The 27,979-nt window shown below is 33.7% G+C and overlaps 1 protein-coding gene across 2 annotated transcripts in view; it reads left to right on the forward strand.

Annotated features, from left to right (window-relative positions):
• The window catches only part of UBE3C (ubiquitin protein ligase E3C), an 84,177-nt gene that overhangs the window by 18,910 nt on the left and 37,288 nt on the right, over positions 1–27,979 (forward strand). The window contains exons 7-17 of one of the 2 annotated variants that reach the window (XM_062568837.1): positions 1,140–1,293; positions 2,063–2,283; positions 2,646–2,800; positions 4,822–5,009; positions 10,920–11,006; positions 11,747–11,904; positions 12,681–12,913; positions 18,381–18,485; positions 19,595–19,682; positions 23,199–23,296; positions 27,581–27,713. In XM_062568837.1, the coding sequence (XP_062424821.1) occupies positions 1,140–1,293; positions 2,063–2,283; positions 2,646–2,800; positions 4,822–5,009; positions 10,920–11,006; positions 11,747–11,904; positions 12,681–12,913; positions 18,381–18,485; positions 19,595–19,682; positions 23,199–23,296; positions 27,581–27,713 (1,620 nt within the window). The remainder of the gene's footprint in view (positions 1–1,139; positions 1,294–2,062; positions 2,284–2,645; positions 2,801–4,821; positions 5,010–10,919; positions 11,007–11,746; positions 11,905–12,680; positions 12,914–18,380; positions 18,486–19,594; positions 19,683–23,198; positions 23,297–27,580; positions 27,714–27,979) is intronic. The other variant, XM_062568838.1, reaches the window with a different exon arrangement.

Consider the following 27,979-nt stretch of genomic DNA (forward strand, 5'->3'; position numbering starts at 1 on the left):
GTGACTGTTACTGTGGCACATTTATTTTACATGGCAAGATATTATTTAAGTTATAGTAGCATCTGTGTTTGTCTTCACTGTTTACTATATGATTAGTATATCTTCCAAAGTACTTTTATATTTGTTCATTTAGTATAATATTTGCTCCTCACAGCTGATACATGAGAATTTATCAAGATGTTAAATTCTAGATTTTAGTCAATAAAAATAAAATTTCTAGTCATTTATAATCAAAAAGAAGCAACTGTGTGCAACTAAAAATACATTATCTCCTAATCATTTATGATGATGAATTAGTAAACAACGTCTAATCAGCTTGTATTAATATAACAGAGAGTCTTAGACTGGGCCTCTCTCTCAATGACACAGCACTACTTAGGCATTTATAGTGGTTTCTGTAGTGGTAGACCTTGTGTCTCAGAATAGGAGATCATCAAGCACAGGGAAGTTGGATTAAGGAAAAGAATGAAGTTGTAACTTTGTTCATACTTTAGTGAGATTAAAAAAAAATAGTTTTCTGATAATGGGATTCAGGTTACAGTCTATACTTGTCTTTATGGTTCAGGTGGTAATACATTTTATTACTGTGTGAGAGTGCCTTGTTTGGGAATAGTACTTGTGTTCGTCAGTCTGCTAAAGCAAGGCACTTGTAGGATTGAGACGTTCTGCCAACAGGACTCTTGGCTGTAAGATGCTGTTGTGCTTTGGAGTAGAGGGAAAAATTCATCATGTCTGAAAAGGCAGAAAATCTGCTTTCAAAAGCATTACTAGAATTGCCTAGAGGAGAAGAGAACCTCTTTTCCAGAAATTATTGTTTAAATAAAATCAAATTATTCTCTTTATCAGCAGGAGTGGTCCATCTTGATAGTCAAACTGATTCTGTATGCAATTATCTATCTGTGATTTTATAAAAGGTTGTCTACCTTTGCTTGTATTGATATTGCTTGTATGTCCTCTTAGTTATCTGATGTGACTTCGACAGTTCTCTGTGTTTTAAAAAATATTTTCCTAAGTAAAATTTCATGCAATGAATTACAAGATTTTTTTTAAATTATAAATTTTATGTATATAAGTTGTTCTATAAATGTAAAAAAAGAAAAAAAATACTATCTTTAAAAAGTGGTGTTTCTTATTTGTAGGCTACTACAGGTCGCTTTATTTGTTAATTAACAATAAGCTCCCATCAAGTATTGAGTATTCTGATGTTTCTCGAGTCCCTATTGCAAAAATACTTCTGGAGAATGTTCTGAAACCATTGCACTTTACATATAGCTCCTGCCCAGAAGGTGCAAGGTAAATAAAGATAATATTAGATATTTGTATAATTGTTCATTATTTTCAGAGTTACGGGCTTTATTGTTGGATGTTTATTTTTTTGATAGAGATTGAATTATTTGCAATACTAATGATTTTTTGGTAACATTGTACAAAGGCAAAACAATGTAATTTCAGGTATAGTTAAAAAAAAAAAAAGCAATAAAATGCTGAAGAATACAATAAACAGATCATAGAGAATAACATGTATCACAGTGTGTGAGAAAGTAGAGGTGGAAAAACTTGAAGTGTAGATGACAGCAGAGACATAGCCAAGGGCAGATAAAAAGCATTTTGGAGTTAATAAGAAGTTTGTGACAGGAATTGAGGTTTATGAAGAAGAATAACTAAGTCATAGCTTACCAGGAGGAAGAGTCAGGTAGAACTTTGGTTCTATCATATATGATAATGTTTTGTATTGAAGTAGGCTTTTGGGAGAAATACCCTGATTGAGTTTTTTAATCAATTTTACAATAAAATTTTACTTCAGAATCATTTTCTATGAGTTCATTAAAAGTTTAAAAGATAAAGTTACATATAAGATCATCAGAGATAGGATATAATACATTCATTTTTGAGAAATTTGACACATTCGCTTCATTGGCCCAGTATTAATGGAATGCATCTATTCTGGTTTTCTTGATGGACATATTCAACCTTGTACATTGATGACCAACCATTGCATGGATATGCTTGTGAGAAGTTCTGCTCATATTTTCTATAAAGGCATTTCTTTTCTTTATTTCAGGCAACAGATTTTTACAGCCTTCACAGAGGAGTTTCTGGCAGCACCTTTTACAGATCAAATATTCCATTTCATCATTCCAGCGCTTGCTGATGTGCAGACCATTTTCCCTTATGAACTCTTTCTAAATGCACTATTATTAGCAGAAAGTGGATGTTCAAGAAAAAGCGATCGAGCCCCATGGCTTTTTTATTTTGTTTTAACTGTTGGAGAAACATATTTGGGTGAGAAAGTGAAATGGCCTATTCTTTTTTTTTTTTTTTTTGTATTTGAGTAGTATAGTACATTTATATAAAGCATCCATATGTAATAATTTTCATTGACAAGCAGAAAAGACAGTATGTAGATACAAATGTTGGAGAGATCTATTTTATTAGCTAATCTTACTTCTTACTCTTTTCATTAAAATTTACGCTTGACAATCACAGAATGGTTGAGGTTGGTAGGGACTTCTGGAGAGGTCTTGTGCTATTTGGAGAAGCTTGAGTATATTGTATTTTGATCAGAAATTTCTTGTAAAATGTATTATTTTTCTTTAGTGTAGTGTGGTCTAGCTAATGGTCCTATTTCCATGCATTTGCTATAGGATCCCTTTCAGAGGAAGGACTTCTTGTGTATTTGAGGGTACTTCAGACTTTTCTTTCTCAGTTGCCTGTGTCTACTACTGGTACAAACTGTCAAGATGCAACCAGTGATTCTGAAGATGAGGATGAAGAGATCAGTAAAATGATAACCACACCAGTAAGCAGTACAGAATTTCTTTGAATGAATTTTTATTATAGCATCAGCAGAAATAGGTAAAATCATGATCATTTTAAGTCTGCTATTTTTCTAGCTGCTTGTAGAGGGAAGAATGCCTATTTTGTTCTTTAAAGTAGATGTCTTCTATTTGCAAGTGACTGGAACTGATCCCGTATATTTAAAAACAAATACTCAAAGCTCTTAATATAGTCAGGAATCTTCAAGTACGGGTAGTATAACTTCCAAAGGACAGTTTAAAGACATAAAAAAAAAAAAAAAAAGGAAATTTTGACTCCTCTGCTTTGATTTTGTATTTTACAGAGACTATTACTCTTCATATTTTTAAGCCCCTGTTGACACTAGGTTATTGTGAAACATACTAATCTGATCTTCCAACTTAGTATTTCCATTTTTTTCTCATAAAAATATAATATATTTAACTTCAGTCTTTACCTTATGGCCTTAGCTCTCTTTTTAGCCACACTTGCTACCCTCAAAACTCTCAGAGGGCAGGACGCCTTATTTCTGTGATAATGTAGAGACTGTAGTTTTAAATGGGATTTTTCACTGTAGTTTAAACATGAGTTTGAACACTCTGATCAAGGCTTTGAACAACCAAAGTCAGAGAGATGTCAGTCCAACAGCTTCTTACTGGCCTTTATGTAACCTCTCAAAAGCCATTCGCAAGGTATGCAGTGTGCAATGTATCCTTGTGGAGTGTGTGAAATTTCACCCTATTTTGGATTGGTATAAAAATAGTATAATTATCATAGTATGATTATTTTTCCTTTTCCCATACTGAGTTGGAAATACTAGATTTTTCTCTCAGGCATTTGTATGCCTTTGTGTCATTTTCTTGATTAAGTACTGAAAGCAAGAGCATACCAGCTATTCTAGGAGATACTATTCCAAATTTCTACTTAAATTTCCTGTTGTGTCTGAAAGATCCAACATTTTAAAGACCAGATATTAAGAGCAACTTCTGATCAGGAACCATACTGTTACTCTTGGTGAATACATGCAGCTTTTTACTTGTATGTTTTGCATGCAGTATGTTATCATTGTCCAGAAAGATTTACTGAATTAGTATGAATAACTGCTGCTTTGTCCAGTAAATAATGCATTTCCCAAATTAAAAAATATTTCCTATTTTTTCTATCCACTATCTTAAGTCAGACTTCAGATATTTAATCCCCGCTCCCTCCTCCCTTTGTATAATATAAACATTGGCAGATTTTACTTATGGATTTAAAATTATTGGTGATGTTTAAGAGATGGTTAGGTAAAAACAAAGCATAAATTTCTGTTCATAGATAGCTTACTGTAATTTATAAATTAGAGAAAATCTAATACATGACTTTAATACATAATACTATTTTATTGTAATACACATTTCTCCTTCCTCTGTTCTTTTTATATTCCATATTTTCATGCATGCCTGTCCAACCAAAAACCAAGTTGCAGAAAAAAAAAACTCTTCCTTTTAAAGATACATACCTGGATAGCTTTCATCCTTTAAGGATGTTCTTTTTACATTTCTTGTATTACCCTAACACGTGTATTTGCAACCTGGTAGCTGAAAATTTTTATGTTGTTTGTTAACTCATGGGCTATAAATCTGGAAATATTGTTTGTAACTTTTGAACTTACAGAAGATATCCATTTCTCTGCATATACTGACTACTGTCACTGGGGGACAGATGAGTATTCACATATTTTATGCCAGTAAATGATCTTGTTGTATTGCATCCAAGTGTAGGAGAGTGTGCTTGCATTAAAGGGAGTCTTTTCCACTGTCTTGAGTGGAAAGATTGTTACCACCCACAGTGTGTGCCTATCTAAGGGTTTAAATCAGTTTTCAGATGTGATGCTTCTGGGAATATTTGAGTACACATATATGATCGTGCTTTGACTATCATACAGTAAACATTATGTTCTAGTAAAATTCTGAAGTATTTAAAGAAATGGGATTTTTTATCATTAAAAAGAACAAAGCAGATTTTTGTTTGGTGTGTTTACAGGGTGATGGGAGAATATCAGTTCAGTATATAACTGAGGAGTGTCTAAAGAAATTGGATACAAAACAGCAAACAAACACTCTACTGAATATGGTTTGGAGAGATTCAGCTAGTGAGGAGGTCTTTACCTTGATGGCATCAATCTGCCACACACTAATGGTACAACACCGAATGATGGTGCCAAAAGTCAGGCAAGTATAAGTAGTTATAATGTAAAACTTCAGTAGACATAAAGTGAAGTTGCACTAGATAGACTTGATTTGGTGTTTCAAATACTCTGTGGAGTGTTTTTTTTTTTTTTTTTTTTTTTTTTTTTTAACAGTGTCTTCTATGATCAACTGAAATAAATAAGAATTTTAGAATTTAAATGAGAATTCCAAATTCCAGATACATCAGTGAGTTGATTTCTTTTGTTCATTATTCTTCCTGCCCGTTGTGCTCTCTCTGGATTGATCACTGAATCCAAAATTGTTTTGGGTTTGTTTAGTGTGTTGCAATTAAGTTAGTATTTTATCATCACATTGAATGTTACAGAAAATAAAGTGTTCATGATCAGAAAATCACATGCGAATGGCATTGCAAAGGTTCTTGAGAAGTAGTTTTTTCTGTCGTCTTTCTGAGAAACAGTATTAAGTGTAATTAAATCATTCTTGCAGAAGTTTGTCCAGCTTCTTTTTAAAAATTTTTGGTGATACGGATTTCATAGTCTGTCCAGCTGGCTGAGCATTGAATCCAGTTACTCCAAATTGTTTTTTGAGCCTTTTAGTATACAACAAGAATATCTCTTGCTTTGAACTAAAATAGTTCCTAACTGTTGGAAATTGTTGTTGTTTGGGGAAAGGTTCAGAATCACAAATAGAGGTAAAAGTTTGGACTTGTTCATTACCAGTTTTCTTTTACAAAGTCTACGAAACAAAATGTCAGTAACAGTGGAAGAAGGTTTTTGGTTATCTTATAATCAAACCAAGACCTATAGCTGTTAACTCGTGTGGTTCAAGTCGTTTTGAGTCAGTATATGGTTACTGGTAGTAAACTAAGTATTTAGGGAATGTTGTAAACATAATCAATTCAAACTGCATTGTAAACAGTGATACAGAAAACTAATTAGGTGCTATCTTAGCCCAGTGGTGTTTATGGCTTTTCCAGGAAGTAAGATGTCAGTGAAACTGTGATTGCTCGATTAGGGTAATTAGTTCTTTGTAGACTAATTGCATGAGAGCAGGATGTGAGACCTGAAGATCATAGCAGCAGTTGAATTAGGACGCCTGTTTTATTGTTGCCAGTAGTGCATTGCCTTCGATAGTAATTACTGAATTTAAATGCGTCACTGCTTTGACTTGAGGTTTACTGGTGAACTGTGTGGAAAGGGTGCTTAATGAATAAAGAAGTTGCATAGAACCTTAATTGTATGAGTATAGCATCTATTTCCTCTGAGAAGCCGTATTAGGTCTTCCTAATCGTTTGTGATAACAAGCTAGTTACACGTTATAATTACCTAATATGTGTTATCTAACATTTTAAGTTGGTTTGTATCAGGAAAGATAGGTTATTAGAAAAGTATACTGCTTTGAATGAGTCCTCCTGACCAATAGCTACTTCTGGTGTAGGACTAGTCCTTCTTAATAAATTCTGTTGAAATTTGGAAAAGATGGAAGCAAGCCCAGATAAAAACAACAACAACAACAGAAACCGGCCACAAAAGTAGAAAGATCAAGCTGTAGATAGTGTTCAGTAAGTCAGGAGAGAAGTGTAGGTTTAAATTCTCATGATGATGAGGTTGCTGAGAATCTTACATTGTCTTCACACGGCAGGGCTTTCATTTCTTCACTATAAAGTTGATATATGTTATACAGTATTTGAATGAAGTGTTACTTAAAAAGAAAGAAAAAAAGAAAAACTGAATCTTAGTGTAGCTGTCATTACCATTACAGAGAGATTTGCAAGATTGGATCAACAAAAATGTATTTTAAATAACTAAAAAATTCTCATTCCGCAAAATACTTTGGGCAGATAATTTAGTATCAGAGATTTCAAGTCTTCAGTAGGGCTTTAGAATTCAACAGCTGTATGAACTGTGCATGTCCTGGGACTTTGGTTATTTTAGGTGTCTGCTTGGTGTCTCAGTGTAATTGTTAATCTTAGTTTAACAGTTTGAGTGATGATATGTTACTGATATTCTGGTGTAACTTGAGAAGCCTGTCTTTGTATGTGAGGTGAAGGTACTTAGGCTTTACATAAGGCTGTCTTAGCGAATGTGTGTTTTTCTCAAAGCCTTAATAGTTGAAGCTTTTACAACACTTTTTTAAAGCTTTGTTGTGCGTTCTTCGTCCGATGCAAGTTCTAAAGAGACAGAAGCATGAAACAGCCTGAGGAGCGGTATAGTTCATTTAATGCGTCTTGCGTGCTATCTCTTACCTGTGACACCTTGCAGTTCTCAGGAAGTGTCAGGATACACTGCCCCTGCACCAGCGACCTTTATTAGGCTGCATGAGCTTGTCTCATTCTATTGTATTCTCTTCATTAACTTAAATGGTCTCAGTGGGAAACTGGGCCCAATTTATGACCTAGACTGAAAATCTTGCCTCTAACTAATTGACTTGTAGCGGTGCCTCAGCTAAATTAAGCTTAATGGGTCATTTAATCTGTTCTATTGCACAGGAGGAATTTGACACTTTTTTTTTTTTTTTTTTTTTTTAACCAGAGGTGCCCAAAAATACCTTTCTGGCAAATACACATAAATCATGTGGCTTTTGTGAACAATTAGATAACTACAGAGAGAAACTGTCCAATAATAAATAGCCAATGTATGCTTGATTTTGAGAGCAGATAATTTAATTTAGTAATAATTTAAATTAGTGTGATTAAAATAGCTAACAAATTATTGCAGTGAATTTAATTCTAGCATAGGTTTTGGCTGCTTTATTTTTATGATTGAAATAGGAGCTTATACTTTTCATTACTTGAAGAATATTAAAATTCCCCAAATTAAAGTGCTAAATCTGAATATTAAAATTCACCAGCAAATCCATTAATGAATCTATCATGTAAACCCATGCATAATGATCTCATAGTAATGAAACTGGTAATATGCAGTGAGATTTTGAAGAAAATGCAGAAGAACCAGAGGGGAGTGGAAAAAACTCAGGATATAAAATTTAGCTTCTAATCTGTTTTTAGAATAGTACAAATAATTGGAAATGAACCACTGAGGTATAAATATTAAAAGAAAAAGGAAAATGTCTAAGACTTCCTCAGTGATTTTGGGTGTACATATGCGGATTTTTTTTTTCTTTAAAAGAAAAAGTGGTCCAGGTTGTATGGACACTCAAGCTGTACATTAACTGATTTCTAAACTTTGTGAATTAATAATGCTTTGCCTTTGGCATGTATGAACCATATCTGTGAACCATATCTGCAGTTTACATTAAATTATTGCTATGTGCTGTGCCATTTTAATGTAGTTTTATCTGGAAATGCTCATTTTTAGCAGACGTATGTTTTCCCTTACCTGGCTGAAGGTGACCAAAATAGATTTTTGTCCTATTTTAATTCTCAGAATTTTCCTTTCTTACTTTTTAGGATTTTTAGGTTTGTTTTTTTTCTTTTAATTTGAAGCTGAAAATGTTGAAATTGTTTTCCAACACAGCCAATTTTAAAGGCGATTTCTCAAAATCATCCTTGCATAGTTTGTTTGTGTTAAAATTTTTTATCTTTTACTTTGAAAGCTAATTTCAGTGCTTGGGCTGCAGTTTTCTTTCTACTTTCACTCTTCTGCCAATGATAATATTTCAGGTGAATCTGGTGATGTAAAATTTTTCTTGGTTTATTAGGCCTTGTGTGTTTAATTTGCAGTTCCACTTTTATTCTCTGGTAACAATATGGAATCTTCAGAACTTCTGAATCATCTGTTTCGTGCTTTATGTGTATTTCATAATGACAAAACAAGTTGTATGGTAACTTCTATCATATATACATTGTGTATGTAACCTGATTTTCAGGGCAGTGCAGCCGTCTCAACAAGAAAGTTGAATGTATTCAAAATTTCTGGAATCAAGCCATGAAATGTAGCAGTTGCTACAGTTGGCTGCCTGAATCACTGTTATGGAATAAAAATGGATAAAACTCAGGCAAGGGTTATTATTCTAAATTCTTAAGGCTTGTCCTTTTTTTTTTTCTTCATTATTACTTATTATTACTAGAATGAAAAAATGAATTACACTATGATAGATTCCGTGTCCATAATGTTTATTCATTTCTTCTAAAACTATTACATAATTTCCAGAGGTGATTGTAAAATTAACAAGTTTTTACTTGGAAGCCCTATGAGACCAAAGGCACTGTGCCAAATTGCTTTTCATTTCAAATATGAGGTTGAGAACTGAAGGTCACTGAAGAAATTTTTCATCTTAGACATCTAAACTATCATTTGGATATTTAAACATTAAAATAGAAATCCTTGTTCTAGATTAGCTTAATCTAATAAGCCCTTCTTTAAATGATAATGCATAATTTCCACCTAATTGTCAAAATAATGTGAATGTAGAAAAGTAAAACTACAAAGGAAAAAAATTCAGGTTGAATATTTTTTTCAAGTTTTAAGATTAAAATTTCACATACTTAAAATATAGCTTAATTTTAAAATATATTTTAAAAGCTTCTGTAAGGCTTGAACAACCAATAAGCTAGGACCCAGAAGTGCATACTGCTTTCTTTATGTATAGGTATATAAATTTTTTTTAATTAAAGTATTCAAATGATTTGCTGCTTAAAACTTTTCTAAGTGTTTTTGAGTGTTTGTTTTTACCTTTTTTACCTTTACGTATTTTACCTTTTTTCTTAGTGAAATGTATGCTTCCTTTCCTTTTGCCATTTGGCAAACTTTACTTTGTCTGCGTGGTCCATAATAAGTACTGTTTTCTCAGGCAGACCTTCCAGTCTCCCTTCTCTGCTTTCGTTTCTCAGCCTCCTGCCTCTTGTGTACATGAGCATGAGAAATTTTGGTATTACGAGGCTGTTGACCTCTGAGAGGAGATGTAGACTTGAGTGTTTATTTTACCATTTTTATTGTAATAGTAATTAGGAGACCTTGGAAAGTAGTATTTAGGATTACCAGCTGAATATAGTATTTTAATAACAGAAAAATAAGGACTTTATTTTTCTAGAAGACATCGTGTTTTAAGTGACGTTTGTTGCGTATCTTGTGTTCTGCTGGGGAGAAAAGATTGGAGGAGATCTTTTAATTTCAGGAAACTTTTTATTTTTCACTTCCATAAAAGGATACTTTAATCATGTCTGAAATAATATGATTAAAGCTGGCTTTGTTTATAAGTGGTTTTTGAAGCTAAATGTTTATTTTCACTTATGTTGTATAAACCTTTTTTGGTTAACAGGTGGATTAATATGTATGAGTATAGGCAGTGATCATGAGATCAAGGAGATAACTGAAATTATCGGGACAGATGTTATCCTGCTGAGTTGTTGTGTTAATATCTGATGCTTGGAGGGAAAGAGAGAGAGAGAGAATGTGTGTGTGTGTGTATTTATATGCATATATAAAAGTGCAGACCTGCATATATATGTGTGTGTATGCATATATAAATACACACACACACACACACACACACACACACACACACACACACGTAAAATTGCTACATAAAACAATAATTGCATCTTGAATAAATTAATTTTAAGGTAGTTACTACTTTTAGCTAAGATTGTGTTTATTAATGTCAGATGAATCACAGAAGAAGCCTATTAACTGATTAGAGTGGTTTACTATGTCAGAATTAAAAACATTCTCAGAAAAATAACTCAGTTCAAGGTATGTTACGTTTATTTAATGTGTGTTTAGCTTTGTGATATAGTGTAGGTTTAGGTCTGTGTTATAAAGTTTGTTGAAGAGTTAGTGAAATAGTGTATTTATTTATTTATTTATTTATTTATTTATTTTTGTATTTTCATCACAATTGCTTACATAAAGACTCCCATCTTGAAAAAAATAAATTATTCATGTAACTTGATATAAAAGTTATTACAGAAATACTGTTTTGTGGATTCACTGTTTAACAGATGCAGTGTATTTTATATTTCTCTTTCAGACTTCTTTATAGTTTAGCCTTTAATGCTAGATTTCTGAGGCATCTTTGGTATTTGATATCTTCAATGACTACGCGAATGATAACAGGGTATGTATTATACCATTTCTGAAGCTGAGCTTGCATTAAAATAGAGCACATCTAGTGAAAAGGGAATGAGATAATTGGTGGTATGGTGATGATAGTGAAAGATAGTTGAAAACAAAACTGTAATATTTTATTTGGTTCCTTTTTCACTGAGACTATTTCATAAAATTTAGCAAGATTTCAGGAACTGGCCTATTGTAAATAATTACAGGTTTTTAAGTAAAACTTTTGTTTAAAATAATACAAATGTCTTGTAGTTTTTGGATTGCTTGCTAGGATCAATAATAAACACAAAATCCCAAGTGCTTTAATTTTATTTCTTGTTGAACACTTTGATTAGTCCAGAAATTAGTGGGAGCAGATGCATGCTCTTAGGAATTGAGACATTAAATCTACAGAGTTGTTCTGTGCTAACATGCGGATTATTTAATTTGTCTTTATGCCAGGTGTCTGCTCTAAGCCAGAAAAAAAATGTGCAGTCTGTAATGGAGTTGACACTGAAGTTATATATAAGCTGATGCATTTCAAGACACTGAAATACTATAGTGACAAGAACATATAAAGAATAATTTATTTTGTGGGAATGGGACATAATGGTTATTAAACTGAGAGAGTAGTCCTTATTTTGTTTTATAACTACTACTAAATATTTTTACTAAATATTTCTACTAGAATGCTGAATTAAAACTTTAAAAAAGGAATATTTAATTATTGACCTCTTATTTTGTATTTTATATTTGAAGGTCTATGGTGCCACTGCTTCAAGTGATTTCAAGAGGCTCTCCAATGTCTTTAGAAGACTCTAGTCGAATTATCCCTCTCTTTTACCTTTTTAGTTCTTTGTTTAGTCATTCACTTATTTCTATTCATGATAATGAATTCTTTGGTGATCCTATAGAAGGTGAGAATTTCAAGCTTACTAAATGGCAGAACTTCGCAAAATGTTTTTGTGTAAGGGTGCTTAAATGATGAACCCTCAGATTTTAAGGACCACCTAACAAAGTTAATGCTGTTCCGTTGCTTCTGGGTGATTCTCTGTCAATAAGCAAGATTGTTGTCCACCTCATGCTTTCCTTAAAAGATGGAGATTCACCATGTGATGGCGACAAGGTAGCTTTAGACAAACGTGCTGCTGTCATATCAGTTTGCCAGAAACTGCTCAGCAGCTGGAATTTACAGCTTTAGGGCTCCCTGAGCAATGATTTGCTGACATCTTTGGGGAAGGCTCTTCTTGACTGATGTACTGACAGTCCCCTGAGTGCTCAGCTGTCAACTAGTTCCTTCGTGATGATTGCATTTAGAAAAAAATGGTCTGCACTTTAATAACCCCCCAGCTTTACAGGGTGTGATGTGGGAGATCTTATTCACGATGATTTTTAATGAGTTAGTGAAGTGAGAAGCCCTTCTGAATTAGATCTGTAGACTAACTTGAATGTTAACATAGCAGGAGATGATTAAAAAAAAAAGTTAGGACAGTATTGTGGCTAAAATCACTACAGCTGCTGACAATTAAAATAAATGATGGCAATTATAAATGTATACTCATCTTTTTTATGATGTCTCTCTTTTCTGCCTTTACTTTGTGTGTATATTAGCGTTTCTGTGAAATAAGTGTTTTTAATAGCAAAATGATTAGGAGTGATAGTTCAAAGAAACATAAGCTTGTGCTTTATGTAGTTGTAGGTCAAAGACAATCATCAATGATGCCTTTTACACTAGAAGAGCTAGTAATATTATCACGCTGCCTTCGAGATGCGTGTTTAGGAATCATAAAGTTGGCTTACCCAGAAACAAAACCAGAAGTTCGTGAGGAGTATATTGCAGCATTTAGAAGTGTTGGAGTAACAAAAAATACGGAAATGCAGCAATGTATACAGACAGAACAAAAAAGATGGATTCAACTATTCAAGGTATGTTGTATAAATTTTCGGAACAGATTAAAATAACATTTTCAGACTTCTCTTTGCTGACAATGAGAGATCAGGTACGGTGGAGTCTTTTGACGATTAGGCTTTTATCACAGATGTTATCAGGGCATTTGGATTTTAGAAGGTTGATTTTGGCAAATATGCCAATATTTAGAGTAATTTAGTTCTGATAAATATAACAAATTATTTTACTTTTTTGCTTTTGACAAATCTTAATTTCATTTTCTGGCTTATCATCTTTATAAAGAGGTTGTTACATAGATTTTAACTTGGCCTTCAGCTCACCAAAGTACTTAAACATGATTAACTGTATGAACATGTAAAATTCTTCTCGGATCAAAAGATTAATCAAGTACTTCAGTGTTAGGGGCTTTACTAGACTGATACTGTGCTGCACTGGTTTTGTTGTTGTCTTACTAGAATATGCTGGTCCATCTCTTTTTTGGGCTTGCTGGAATACCAGTGGGGTGATGAATGAAGCTTAGCGTATGTAAACTTGCTGTATGATATTTCTAGGTATCTTGCAATGTATTTCTAAGTAGTTTTATCTGCAGCAGCCTATGGCATGAGTTCAGGGAAGCTGAAAATATTGGCAGGAAAAACCTAAGAATATAACTATTGCTGGAAAAAAAGGGGAGTGCTTGACTTGTCATGAAAATTCTGCAGCAAACACATCTAGTCAGCTAAAATTGCTCATTAAAGAAGTGGGAGCCGAAGAAATGCATTTTCCAAATTGAATGCTAGATTTACAGTCCGTTTAATACTGGCGACCTCTCGCACACTAATGTTCAGTTCGAGTCATCAGCTGTCCCTTCAGGTCTTTTATCACTGCTTTTGTCAAGCTATCTATTTAATTGAAAGAAGTTAATTGAATGAAAATGATCAACTAAGCTTGTATTAATATTGCTAATGGAACTTTCTTCTTGGCCATGTTTGGAGAAAGATGTCATGCTAGACTTTAGGAAAGGACCATTAAGGCTTGCACTTAACCTGATGGGCTAATTAAGGAATGCTTATTCATTCTACAAGTCTAAGATAGCCTCTATTCAGCCTATTCTGCCTGATTTTACAACACATTTCACTTATGAGCATAAGCATTAATAGCGGTGAGAGGAACTGATAATGTTTTGATTGCATTGAATATAGTCCTAATGCACCACTGAATTTGTAATTTGCAAAGATTGATCTAATATGTGTTTGCACAATTTAATTTAATTACTTGTCTTTAAGTTGCCAAATAAACTCTCGATTTAAAGGTCACAAGTGAAAAGACCCAATATGTCTATTTTTATAAGCAAGACAGCTTGTTAGGAGAATTTTTATGTATGGAATTTATAATATAACCATCCTCCAATTATTTTCTTTAATTTATCATGTTTAATCAATCTTTTTACTAGCATTTTGCATTTTAGATGAGCTTGATTGTATTTTGCTTTTATTCAGACAGGTGTTAAATCTCAAGTTATTCTGTCTCACTTAGGCTTCCACTAAACTCTTAGTGGAATTGTCTAAACTTGATGTACTCTGACAGTTTTATTTCTTTAGCTGAATTACAAATGTAAATCTTTAAGATATCTTAAAGGCTCTGGTTCTACTCAGGAATGTAACTAATAACAAAGCTTTGCTTGTTAAAAATTCAGCACTGAAAAATTCATCTTCTTTTATTGAGAAGAAGACTACTTCATTGAGTCTTTCTGATCACACCTTCAGGGTTGCTTTTTGCCAATGAATCGGCAGCAATGTCTTCCAACAAAAAATAGAAACAAGGTTGAAGTAATTTATCATAAGTCTAAGGTGTCAAAGGAAACGAAACATTTCTTTCTTACACTATGCCAAAGATGTGAGAGATTTGTCTCTTCTAAAGCTGTTTTACACTGTCTGCTGAGAAAAAGGCACAGTTCTTTACTATAATCTTTACTTTTAATTTCTCATGCTTGTTTTACTTATCTTTTGTACCACTAGAGTCTAAGAAAATGCGTTCCCACATATAGAAATCACTGAAATTGGTGAGATTGCTGACAGTAAGGTGTGCTTATTTGCATATGAAAATGTCTTTATTCAGCAGAATACCCTTTTTTTGCTTATGATATAATGAAATAGTGTAGTTGCTGTTATGGATTACATAGAAGGACTTAAAGTATGAGTGCATGAAACAGACTTTTTTAAATAAAAGAATTATTTCATTGTCTTGAATTAATCCTGTAAAATAATTTAATATGATGCTGTTTTTCCTGAACTTTGTAGATTGTATGCACTTACGATATTTTTGGAAGAAAATCTCTATTTAAAAATTATTTATTAAAATGAGACTTTCCTTTCAATAAAATACATAATTATGACAAATTTTACAAAGAAATCCTGAGTTTTGCTTACTAGTGTTCTCCATACCATTAATTATGTAGAAGGAACTCCAGCCTCGCCTAATTTCATGCAGCTTTCTTAAAGCATCCTTACCTCTTTTAAAACATTTTACTAGAATGCTCTTCATGTGGGTAGCTTTCTGTGTTTTTAGAGCTTTAGTGACTAATCTAAGCGGCATTGAATTTTATAAGGGCAAGATGATGAAAATTCCTGTATAGTCAAACAGTTCCCTTAATAGCATTCTTCTTGTTTCTGTCTTTATTCAGGATCTTACTTTACAAACTGGATCTTAAAAGGTCTTTTGTTTAGTATTTAGACACAGAATCCTGTAGAAGGCCTATGAAAATCTTTGTTACTCTTGACACTTATCCATTAAGACTGTCTTTCAGCAAGATTACTTTGGAAAAACTGTGTGTGTTTTCTTTTCCATTCATTTTTCAAATGCTCTAGTTCTAAGTTGCAAAACAGATGTCTGTTCATAGCAGTGGTAATTTCCTTTAGGCTAGTTATTTAAACTTACACCGATTCCACTTAATTAAGTTTTATATAGTGTTGGGCTAAGTTAGTTCTCTCTTGCACACATATTTAACCTTCTCTGAGAAGAATGCATGGAACCAGGCATGACAGTTGTGGTTGTGATGAAGTAGATATTAAATTACTTATTTTATTTTTTCCTTGAACTGGAAGAAACTGTCAAGGAATATATTAAAACTGCAAAGGCAACTAGTAATTATGATAAGCACATTTCCCTGCCTCCCAGTCTTGTTCTGCAGATATGTGTGAACGAATTTTCTGTTTGTCTATTTTCTCATTTTCTGACTGTGTGGTTATAATTTGAGCTCCTTGTGAAGTAAAATATATTAAGCTTTCATAGTATTTAAGCTGGCGTACTCTGCTTTGTTGCTTGTGGGGGAGTAATGGTGTACATATCATCATCATCTGTGGTTTGGCTGATAAGGAAAAATTTGTTAAACCACTTATCTAGATGGCTTTAAGGTAAATGCTTATACTCCATGTTGAAAAGGGCTTACTACTTTTGTTTAACATATTTTCATTTGTAAATAATACTATGATAATACAATATGTAAGACAATTGAAAAGGTATACCTTTAGAGGAGTAGTAACTAATCTTTATTTTTTTTGTGTGTTGGCCAATATCTGGTATTAATTAAAAATACATGTTTTCTAATGGGTATAGTTGAAAAACAAATACTAATCTGATTTAGAATTGGAGCCAATAACCTGATCTATATACATTTTTTTTTTGAATATGGCCAGAGGCAGTATGATATTAAAAGCATCTGTTCTGATATCTTACACTTAATCATAAATATGGAAGTTAATCATAAAAATATGGAAGCTGTCTGTTACTGATGATTGCTTGCAGTTTGTTCTCCACATGAATTTTGGTTTTGAGTTCTCATATATTAATATGAATTCCAACTTTCATTAAAAAATATAGATGTGTGTGTGTATATATAAAATATGTAAAAATATATGCAGTGACAGATGTCAGATTGAGGTAGGGTGGCATTTTTCTAAGTTTCCTTTGGATTATCTTTTCCTAAGTTGATCAGGTTCAAGGTGTACCAGATCTAACTGGAACATTGTCCTAAGCAATCTCTCTTGCTCTGTGTGTTGTAAACGTCTTGTTCCCCATATGTCAAATGAAAGTTACAACCAGCTACCCCTGCGCATATATTTTCAGGGCTGTAAGAACCCCTTATGCTTCTTGTGCTGACTACCACAAGGTATTTACTAAGCATTCTTTTTCTGGAAATGATGTTTCTGTAATCTACTATCAGACATTTGGATTAGACTTTCTCAGGAGACTCTTTTCTTTCTGTATTTGGTATGTAGGATCCTTTAAGAATTTAAGGTGGAGTTTACTGAAGTTCAAGTGTATAAACAACTGAAGTTGCCACATTAGGATCTGTTTAGAAACAAGAATTATGAGGGTACACATATGATCATATTGATCATATTGGTAGCTACTTTTGGATGATTTTTGGTTTTGGTTAGCTTTGAAAAAACTGTCAAGATATTCATTGACAATAACAGGAGCATTTGATGTCTTTCGCAAATGTAAAGCTATATCCATAAAAATATCTACATTTGTTTTCCAATTGGCTAATTCCCACAGTGTGTGGTGTCATATATTGTAAGCAGATGCTTATGATTTTTCTGAAGCAATTTTAACTGGAAATGCTTTAGGTTGTCAATGCAGCAACCAGAAGCTGCAGTTGCACTCTTACAGGTACGATAGAGATGAAACACTTGCTGTCAAGTTCTGTTGCCAATTGAATGCTTACTCTTCCTGCTCCTGTACTTTCCAAAGTTGATGTTGGCTTTAGGCAATTTCTGGTGCCTTTTTCATTAAGGAATGTATCAAATGATCTTATGCTAGCTAGTTAATTGGGAGCATTGACTACAGATAGAAATACCCACTGTTTATTAGTTGACCTGTTAGGTTTACTTAATGTGGAATGGGAGTTGACCTTTGTCTTGAAATTGAAAGCAAAACTTCCATTCTTACAAAGCTTCTGAAAAATGGTCAGACTTTTTTTTTTACTAGTGGACAGAGAGAACCTGCAAATCAAACAAGTTCTAAAGAAGTCTTAGTTTTGGAATGATAGGTAGTAAAGAGCAGAGAGAGAGCTCTCTTCTAAAACACTTATCTATTCACACCTTTTTAAGTTTTTTAATATCTCTCTAAACAAAAACCAGCCAACCAAAAAACCCTATATAAATGACCCAATCAGATGTTAATTTATTTAAAGAAGGAATGTAATGTTGAAATGATTTGTTATATGCCTGAACTGGCATATAACATTTTAGATGTGAATTGTAGTCCTAGTGTGTGGAATGAGACTTAAATAAGCCAATTTGGGGGATGATTTGCAACTGAACGACAATTACTTACCATATTCTAAGGTAGTTAGGTATAAGAACAAGTTTTTAACAATAAATAATAATTTCATGCATTACTGCAAAATGTTCTTAAGTTTTACTTGTTGATTTGACTTTGTTACATAATTTCATTCACAGTGCTAAATATGTATTGATTATATGTATTTCTGACATCTAGGTCATCACAAACTTAGTGAAAATGTTGAAATCTAGAGATACAAGAAGAAATTTCTGCCCACCGAATCACTGGCTGTCAGAACAAGAAAACATAAAAGCGGATAAGGTAAAAGTAGTATTGTTATTCCAATAGACTTCTGCTGCCAAAGATTAAATAGTAAGGTGTTTGATTTATGACAATACCAACCTGTTCATATGAAATTTACATTTATAGCAAGACATTAAAGTTGCACAGCTTTAGTTTAGTTTTCAATGTGGAGTTACGTTGCTTATCCCTGTAATGCAGAGGTTTTAAACTCATTAAGAAAGCTTTACTGTAAATCGCATAACCTATCCAGAAAGTAGAACCTTCTCTGCAGTGCAACAATGTAGTTCATCTCTATTAATAGTAAAAGAGAATGGAAAGCACACTGCATTTTTAAGTATAATAGTGACTTACTTTTTATTTTAAGCACTTCTCATAATAAAAATACTAAATGAAAGAGTTATTTTGTAGTGGAAAAAACCTTCAAATTCTCCTTTCCAAAAATAAAGTAAAATTCAGTAGCACTTTCTGTACTTTTCCTTCTTATAAATTACTGTTTTCTGAAAGATTTTGAACAAAATTACATTATTTGAGCTTAAAAATGTGCATGTATATGTAAAAGAAAATGCTAATGTGAATGTGAAAATGTCATTGGAATCACTGAAAGTCTGGATCCAAGAAGTTAGTTATACCTCAAACTATCTCACAGTATTAGAGATTTAGCCTTTAATAGTTGACAGTTTTGCACAGGAATTGTTAAACTCTTCTGTTTGTTTTTTATTGTTTCCCATTTGCTTGCCTACTGTTCAAGATGAGTGCTTTTCTGTGAATCTGGCAGTTCCTTATAGTTCATAGCTAATAGCACCTACATACCTTAGAGAAAGTAAAGTAGTTATAATATGCTTTGCTGCCCTAATTCATGTGAAAGTAAATCATTTGACATCTGAAAATTCAAACTCAGCTTCCCTAGTATCTTAAAAACCACAATTTAACATTGCACAGTATTTTTAAATAATACTTAGGCATTGTAATTGTTAATGTACAGCTCTGCTTTAAGACACATATAAGAAGATAGGATTAGATCTGGAACTTTAGGAATTCAAACACAGACTTTCAGACTTCACAGTTAATGTATATGCTTAATACATAATTAGACGATGTTTAACTGTAAAATACTCCTAATAAATTAGGTTACCCAGCTGTATGTGCCATCTGCAAGACATGTCTGGAGAGTCAGAAGAATGGGAAGAATAGGTCCATTGCAGTCTACCTTGGATGGTAAGATACTGTCTCTGAAATTTTTGCTTTATGATGTCAAAATAATTCTATGCCTTACAACTTTATTTGAAATCTACCTTTTTAGAGTACAGTTGAATAGTTTAAAAACCAAAACCAAAGTAATCTTTCCTAACTTTGTGCTCACTATTTAAAAATCCCACACTTTTGTATGCATATACATGTGTATGTGTGCATGCTTAGTCTTTACTATATAACAGTTTTTTTTTTCTTCCTGGGAAGAAAGCAAGGCAGTACTGCACAGCTTCCCTCGGCCTTCTGCTGCTTTCACTGGCACTGAAGAAGTGAACTAATGAGCCGTGCAAATGATATCTATTAAAAATATATATATATAAATGCAATTGCATAAAATACAAAGTTAAATAAATTATAAAATGCTGAGGTTTTATTGTGCAGTATATTGTGAAGAAACTTCCTTACTATATATTAAGTTGTAACAAACAAGATTTAGGTAATAAGTGTTAATTACTTATTTTTGTATGATAATATTTTATAAATATTATCTCTGATAATTACAGCAGAATGCTTATCCCCTTGAATCATTCAAAAAATCTAGATTTCATGGAACTTCAAAAGAAACATAAGAGAGTTGGACCAACTTAGCTATCAGGGTAAATGTACACTAGTGTGGTTATGCTAGTATGCTTTGTGGTGTAGATGGTCTATTTTTTTCTGCTTTTCAAACCTCTACATCTTCAATGTTTTAGCATTTTACCTTGCTTATTTCACCTGAGTAAAATAATTGTTAGAATGCTAATTCCTGTGAAAGAATTAATCTATGAGAGTCTATACTCTCTTTCAAGATGGTGTAGTCTCCTTGAATATCTGAGCAGACTTGGTAGATCTTGTATGTAAGGATTTGAATGCTGCCATAGAGCCTTGTAGGATTGGCAAGGGCTTTGCCAAGATTGGCGTCTTGAGGGCTTATTTTAATGATAAATTTTATTTACATAGCTGTGATGGTTTAAGTTTACTTTGATTACACTACTGGTCTGTTTAGCAGGTAACAGCTAGTGGGCCTACTCTAAGTACTTGGAATTTTGGATCAAATTTATTCATTTTATTTTATCTCTGGAAGTTGCCTATTCAGAGAAAGTAAAATCTTAAAAATAGAAGTTTTAGCAAAAATGCTGAGAACCTGGACTAGTTTTAAGTGTGAGATTCCTATAGGCTTGCATCCTGCATTTCTTACAAAGTCCATAACAGTAACCTCAGTTTCTTGCGCTGACCTCCATGTCCCCCAACTGCTGTCTTGCCTTGGTATCCTCCATCCACAGCTCCCCATGGTCAGACCTGGCGATGATAAAATATGGAACAGATTCTCCCCATATTGATAGTTTACTAGTCTCCTTCCCCTCATACATAAAATATCTTTAGCTCTCTCCTTTCTCTCCCTTCCCATAATAGCACCAATTTCCTCTTAACTCATTATTTACCTTAGTTTGGGCAATTGGTGAGCAAGTAATGCATATGCTGTGTCTGATTTGGAGCTAGCTACCTGTGCTGATTTTGCTGGCTGACAGCAGCCTTTAGACTGACTATTGAGCAGACAAGCTGACACACTGAATAGAGCAGATGAGAACTGAGCTGTCCTTGCTGTTTCTGTAATCAGGCCACTGAAGGAATTTTTCTCCTCCACCCACTTGTAAATTTTCCTAGAACTTAGTATTTCTGAATTCTCTGTTCCTCTGTCAAAATTAAATTAGGTAGCTCAAAAGTGTATCGGAGAGGAGATGGTGAGAAAGAGTGACACAGCATGCTCATATAAAACTTGTTTCCACAAGAAATCAGACTAAAAAAAAAGGGGGAGGGGGGAGGCCAGTCAACATAACTGCATGAAAACAAGCACATGACAATGTGCACATGACTTGTTTAATCCCTCTTGACTGCATATGGGTTAAAGCCAATTAACGTGAAAGTACTGCTGAATCACATATGGCCATGTTTATTTGTACTTTTTCATTTACTTAAATGGCAGACTGTTGAGTTCTAAATGTTGTCTGTATTGATGACTCCATCCCATATTTCTCTTTAAAGAAAGAAGCTGTGATGGAGAAATGCAGATAAAATTGACTAATTGACTGGAATAATTGAACTGTTGAAGTCATGTACTAGTTTAGCTTTGCTGTACACGCACTTTTTATTTAAAATGCTTTTAACCCTTAGCTTAATAGGTAGCGTACATTGACTTTAATTAAAAATGTTTACTAAGTAAACTAAGGGTGATAAGCATTTATCAGAAATTCCAAAGGCTTGCAATGTTGAAATCTGCCCCAAATGAGTATGCATCAGGTATAGTGATATATTGGGTCATGTCATTTTAAACTGGTGCTTAAAATATCCCTACTTAAACTGTTGTGAGGAATTAAAAATACAGAACAATTAAATAATGAACACTGAAGTGATGCCCAGTTGCAGAAGGGCAGCAAGATACTAGTCTCCACAGGTAGACACCAAAGGAAGAACTGAAGCAGTCATTCTAAGCTTTTGGACCGAGTAGTAACATGAAGCATTTACTTCATTTTTAGAATATTTTCTATAAACAGTCTAGGTTCTGTAAGTTGTTTTTTCTCTAAAGTATGGTTATTAAATACAAGAATGAAACAAGCTGTCTGGGTTTTTTGAGCTAGGTGGACCTTTAACCACAATATCTAGGAAGTGTGCAATACCAGTGTTGTAATTAATAAGCTTACAATCAGGTATGTGCTTAGCAACTCAGTTTCTTCCCATTAAGTTACAGCAGACGTCTGACTTCTACTGTGCATTACCCCAAGTTGAATTGTTTCATAAAAACGTCCGTTGTGGGTCTGTGCGTAGGAAAGTCCAAAGGAACTGCATGGTAGCTTGGGAACCACACTGTATTTCATTTCTCTGTTGCTGTGGCTTCCTGAACATTTTTCTAATCCTTTTTTTTTTTTTTTCTTGAGCAAGTTATATAATTTCTTGATGTTCTCTTCACTATTTCTAAAGTGCCTAGAATTTAATATGGTGATCGGGTCCCTGCTATTGGAGAATAAACTCACTGAAAGAAATGTTTTATTTCTGTGGCATTCAATAGATTTGGCTTAGTTTTGGGGCCTAAAACAGGTAGGTAAAAAGGTGAAGAGAAGTAGACTACATGGTTGAAACCACTATACATTTAAACTATTCTGATTGAGAGAAAGGTACTGATGAAGATCATGATTATTTACAGTTTTTAAATTGTCTTATGTAATTTTTCTTAATCAAAAAGTTAATTTCAATCATAAGAAAATAACTTTTTTCTTCTGAAGAGTAAAATGCAGGGGTACCTGTTTGTATGTACATTTTGTTTTCGGTATATTTTCACTGCTTATATTTCAGTATGCCTGAAAGAAGCTAATGTTTTATGTTAGTAAATAAACTATTTTATTTTGTGTATTTTTATACGAAGTAAATAGAGTTACTTGTTACAAAATAAAATGTCTAAAAAGATCTTGTTCTTTCCAAAATTTTTAAAATTATTATTTCTATTTTAAGTGGGTTTGGAACCGGCACCTCTTTCTGTTTCTGAAGAACGACAACTTGCAATTCTGACAGAGCTACCTTTTGTAGTTCCTTTTGAAGAAAGAGTAAAGGTATCTAATTTCTAATTTAATATGGGCTTGGTTTTTGAGTTTTGAGTTTTCGTTTTCAGTAAGTGTAAAAAGAGCATTTAGCTGGGTAGAAATTGGATTGTTTCTCTACAGAAGAGGATGGCAGACCACACTTTTTATTTCCAGTGTTTGTATGGCAGCTGCAATGAAGAGTATTCTAAGGTTACTTTTCACTCTTTTTACTATTTCCATTTTCAGAATAAATATATTAAATTTAGAAACATATATTCCAAGATAAAGTTGCTTGAGAGTAATAGTATCTTTATAGCAAACTTCAGTTCTGATTCAGTGATTTCTCCCTTCTGTGGTAAGCAGAGCACGGGCTAGTTATGTGTCTATAATAAACAGGTTGCAAGGTCAAGACTTGAGACTTTCTTTGAGATTTACTCAAAATGAGATGACGGATGTCTGTTTTGGGAGAATAATGCCCAGAGATTCAATTCCTCTGTTCATAGCTGAATAGCTGAACTTTAGAGTATATAGTTCACATCTTGCATGATTCTTGTAGTATTTGATTTACCTTTGAATGTTTCCTAGATTTTAAATACAAAATTAAGTCTATTAGCTGTTCCCATTTGCACTGTATATTTTTATTAAAGCTATTATTTTGTTACCTATAAAAGAATTTTCAAACTACTTTTGTTGTCAGTAGTATCAGTTATTTTTTATTAATTTAAATCTACTCCCTGAATTGTATTGCAGACGTTAAGTTACAAGGCTCCATCAAGATGATGAAAAATAGTTCCATAGGGAAAGTAAATCAATATTTGCCAAAAAGACAGTGACAAATTTGGTAGAAAAGGACTTTCAGGCCTCCAAAAAATACCGTCCTAATACCATATGGCAATATTGAACTAGGAGTACAGCCAGACAGTTGGAAGTGAGCAAGCAGGGGTCTTTGTCACAATTTTGTCACTGTCTACAGCCTCCAGACTTCCTAAAGCTATGTTAAGATGCACGTATTTTAAGTCTCTGGAATTCACAGAGCCATGTTTTATTATATCACAAAACCAAAAGTTGGCTTCTCATTTTGAACGTTAACAAGTTTTTTTATTTATTCATTTTTATTTTTATTTATTATTATTATTATTATTAAAAGATGAGAATTTGGAGAGAAGGAAAAAGCTACAATCAGTAATGTTATAGTCTTGGTCCACTTCAAAGAGGAGTTCCTTTTATTACTGCTTTTGGACCAAATATGGTCTTTTTTGTGTAATAGTGTGACAGGAATCATATTAGAGTCTTTTACTTCTTTCAGAACTGTTCCTACAAAACAATTCCCATAAAGGAAGAAGGTACCTTATCATGTATTGTTCCAGTTGCCATATTGCATTATAATGTTGTATGATAATACAAGTTCATACTGTTCCCATGTGTGGGTTACTCCATGTGACTTTTCCTTTCCTAACTTTCTGCTGAGATTCTTACCATGAATTACCAGATATTAGATACTCTCAGAAGCGATTTCTCAGTCCAGTTTCATGCTAGGTTTTCCAGCATGCTGACCCCAGCCTTATTATTCCGTTCAGTAAAAAGCAAATTGGTGTGCAGCAACAAATGTCTTGGTTCTCTGTGAGAAGCAATCACTTGGGTTTTCTTTCTTTCTTTGAGTCTGCAGTTCAAAATTCCTGTAGATATTGGAGTATGTCTCATGAGCCTAGTTGCTGGTGGGATCCCTCTTATCTAGAGGGAGTTCTTTTCTCACTGTCTTTATTCTGAACTGAGGATCAGCAGTCCAGAAAAAGGTTATTGTTGTTAGATTCCTCCAAACCAAGGTACTTCTTGTAGAAGAGGTGCACGTTTGTGTTCCTAATTAATTTGAGCTTTCAATGCATGTAAGCAGTGCAGTTCTTACTAGAGCACCTAGATTTAATTTCTTATAACTAACTTTTCTTTTTTTATTTGCTAGTAGGACCTTACCAGTGCTTGGTAGAGCATTTCTGTGCATTCAGCAAACAGCCTAGAAAGGAAAGTGACTATGTCCTCTCTTTTCCTCCTATCTTTCTGTAGTGTATACTACAGTCAGCATCTCTTTCTTTTCTGGCTGCTACTGTTAAGTTGTTGTGAATGCTTCAGTTATACACTGAGGTATATATTTCAGCATTTCAGAATACAGTTTGTTTCAGGATTTACATATGCGTGTACGTATACACTCCAGTGTATAGGACCTAGTTTCTGTATCAAGAAGAACTTTGCCATGAGACATACCTTAAAAATTTTCTTTCCAACCATCATTAGCTATGTAGCAGTGATTATGAAACTATCTAGCCATGTACTTCAGCAAAGAAAGTGGTGGTGAACATACTCTCATATCGTGTTCATAAAAAGATGATGTCCATGACTGTGTGCCTTGATGTCACACAATAATGGAAGAATTTCGGTCAGAAGGGACCTCTCGAGGCACTCTAGTCCAACTCCCTCCTCAAAACAAGAATAACCTCAAAGTTGGATGAGGATACTTAAGTTCTTATTCAGAGGTGTTCTGACTATGATCAATGATGGAGATTTCAGTCTCTTTGTGCAACCTGTTCCAGTGCTTAAGCACTCTCATACTGATTTTTTTTTTCTGTATTTCCAGTCAGCATTTCCCTCCTGCAGCTTACAGCTTTCTGTTATCCTTCTGCTAGGCACCTGAGAGAAGTGTCTGGCTGTGTCTTCACTATAAGCCTCTTAGTTGGAGATTTTCTTCTCCACCACCTGCAGTTGTCTGTAGAAAGAGTAGATTTGAGGATTTGCTCTAGCTTTATGTCTGTTCTTAAAGTTTCCTCTTTCACTATGAATTTATTAATGCTTTTCCTCCCTAAACTTCTCTGGAGATTCTTGCTTAATCTTTTTAGTTTTGAGAGCAATCTGTGATACTTATTTGGAGTTTACATCCCTTATGAAATTTGCTAGAGTATTGAACATGGGAAAGATGCAAGAAAGGATGTAGTAAAGAGACTCTTACTCTCTGGACTGAGGGTATATTGAACATCATTGTACATTAGGCAGAAAAAAGCATGTTACATCCTAACATGGAAACATAGTTAGCTACAGTTACTCTTCAGGTGAACTGTGATAGGTTTGTATTTTGAAGGACAATGTGAAGTTCAGTTTGTACTTCAGCTAAAATTGTCTTTTGGAACTGATGTGAGGCTCACATACTTCATTTGTCCTAAATGAATACAATATAAATACAGCAATACCAATATGTTATACGAGTGTATAATGGGCTACGAGGATGATCAGAGGGCTGGAGCACCTGCCCTCCAAGGAACGGCTGCGAGAGCTGGGCCTCTTCAGCCTGGGGAAGAGAAGACTGAGGGGGGATCTTATCAGTGTGTACAAGTACCTGAAGGGAGGGTGTCAGGGGGACGGGGACAAACTCTTTTCAGTTGTCCCATGTGACAGGACAAGAGGCAATGAGCAGAAATTGAAGCACAGGCAGTTCCGCCTGACCGTGAGGGGGAATTTCTTCCCTGTGAGAGTGACGGAGCCCTGGCCCAGGTCGCCCAGAGAGGTTGTGGAGTCTCCTTCTCTGGAGATCTTCAAAGCCCGCCTGGATGCAGCCCTGTCTACCATGCTCTAGGTGGCCCTGCTTGAGCAGGGAGGTTGGACTGGATGATCTCCAGAGGTTTCTTCCGACCTTACCATTTCTGTGATTCTATGAAATATATTTATATTATATATGCATATCTATCTATATTAAATATATAGTTATATAGTCTATATATTTATAATCTATAAATATGTAAATGTATAAATATAAATAAATTGTAAATACAATAGTAATACTCTTATTTTGCTTTGAATGACTTGCCCACTGCTGTCTGAGGGAAGTACTGATACGTTATTTCTTGTTACTGGGAGTGTTCCTAGGCACTACAAAAACAATGATAACATGTTTACTAGTACAGACTCTTGCCTCTCTGTGTTTGGAGTATTCAGGTGACTTTTCCCCCTTGTTTTGGAATACTTTGCATTTCAGAACTCTGAAAGTTAGGGAGAGAAAACTAGAATGATTGACATGGTGTATATATGTCCCTCTTTATGTAGAAAGAAGGGAGGATGATATCTTAGCAAGAAAGAGTTCTTACATGTCTGTTCCCTCTGCTTCTCTTTCCTGGGATGTAGCTCTGTATTATATTTCTGCAGCTTCATGACTCACTTAAATTTGAGTTCCCAGAAGCAACCCTCAAAGGATAGTAGTATTAGCGAACAACCATTTTTCATGGAGTATTTAGATCTGTACAAAGACTTGATTTCTCTTTCCACTCATTTTAACAGATTTTTCAAAGATTGATTTATGCTGATAAACAGGAAGTTCAAGGAGATGGTCCATTTCTGGATGGAATTAATGTCACAATTAGAAGAAATTATATTTATGAAGATGCTTATGATAAACTTTCTCCTGAAAATGGTACGTTTACAATGAAATTACAAACAAGTTGATGATAACATAATCATTCTTACCATGTCATTACAGATTTGTTCACTTGAGTAGGACATTTAAAAGTGTATCACTTGTGAAGTGTCAAAGTCCTTCAGAAAACCTTCCTTCAATTCATATTATGTAATTCTCATCCAAATTCTTTCTGATTATTGCAATTCCATTCTTTTAAACATACTTTTCCTTGGTTCAAACTTATATTTTATGAGGTTTTTCTTCCCATTTACTTGTCTGAA

This window comes from Rhea pennata, chromosome 2 (genome assembly GCF_028389875.1).
Source record: "Rhea pennata isolate bPtePen1 chromosome 2, bPtePen1.pri, whole genome shotgun sequence".
NCBI lineage: Eukaryota > Metazoa > Chordata > Aves > Rheiformes > Rheidae > Rhea > Rhea pennata.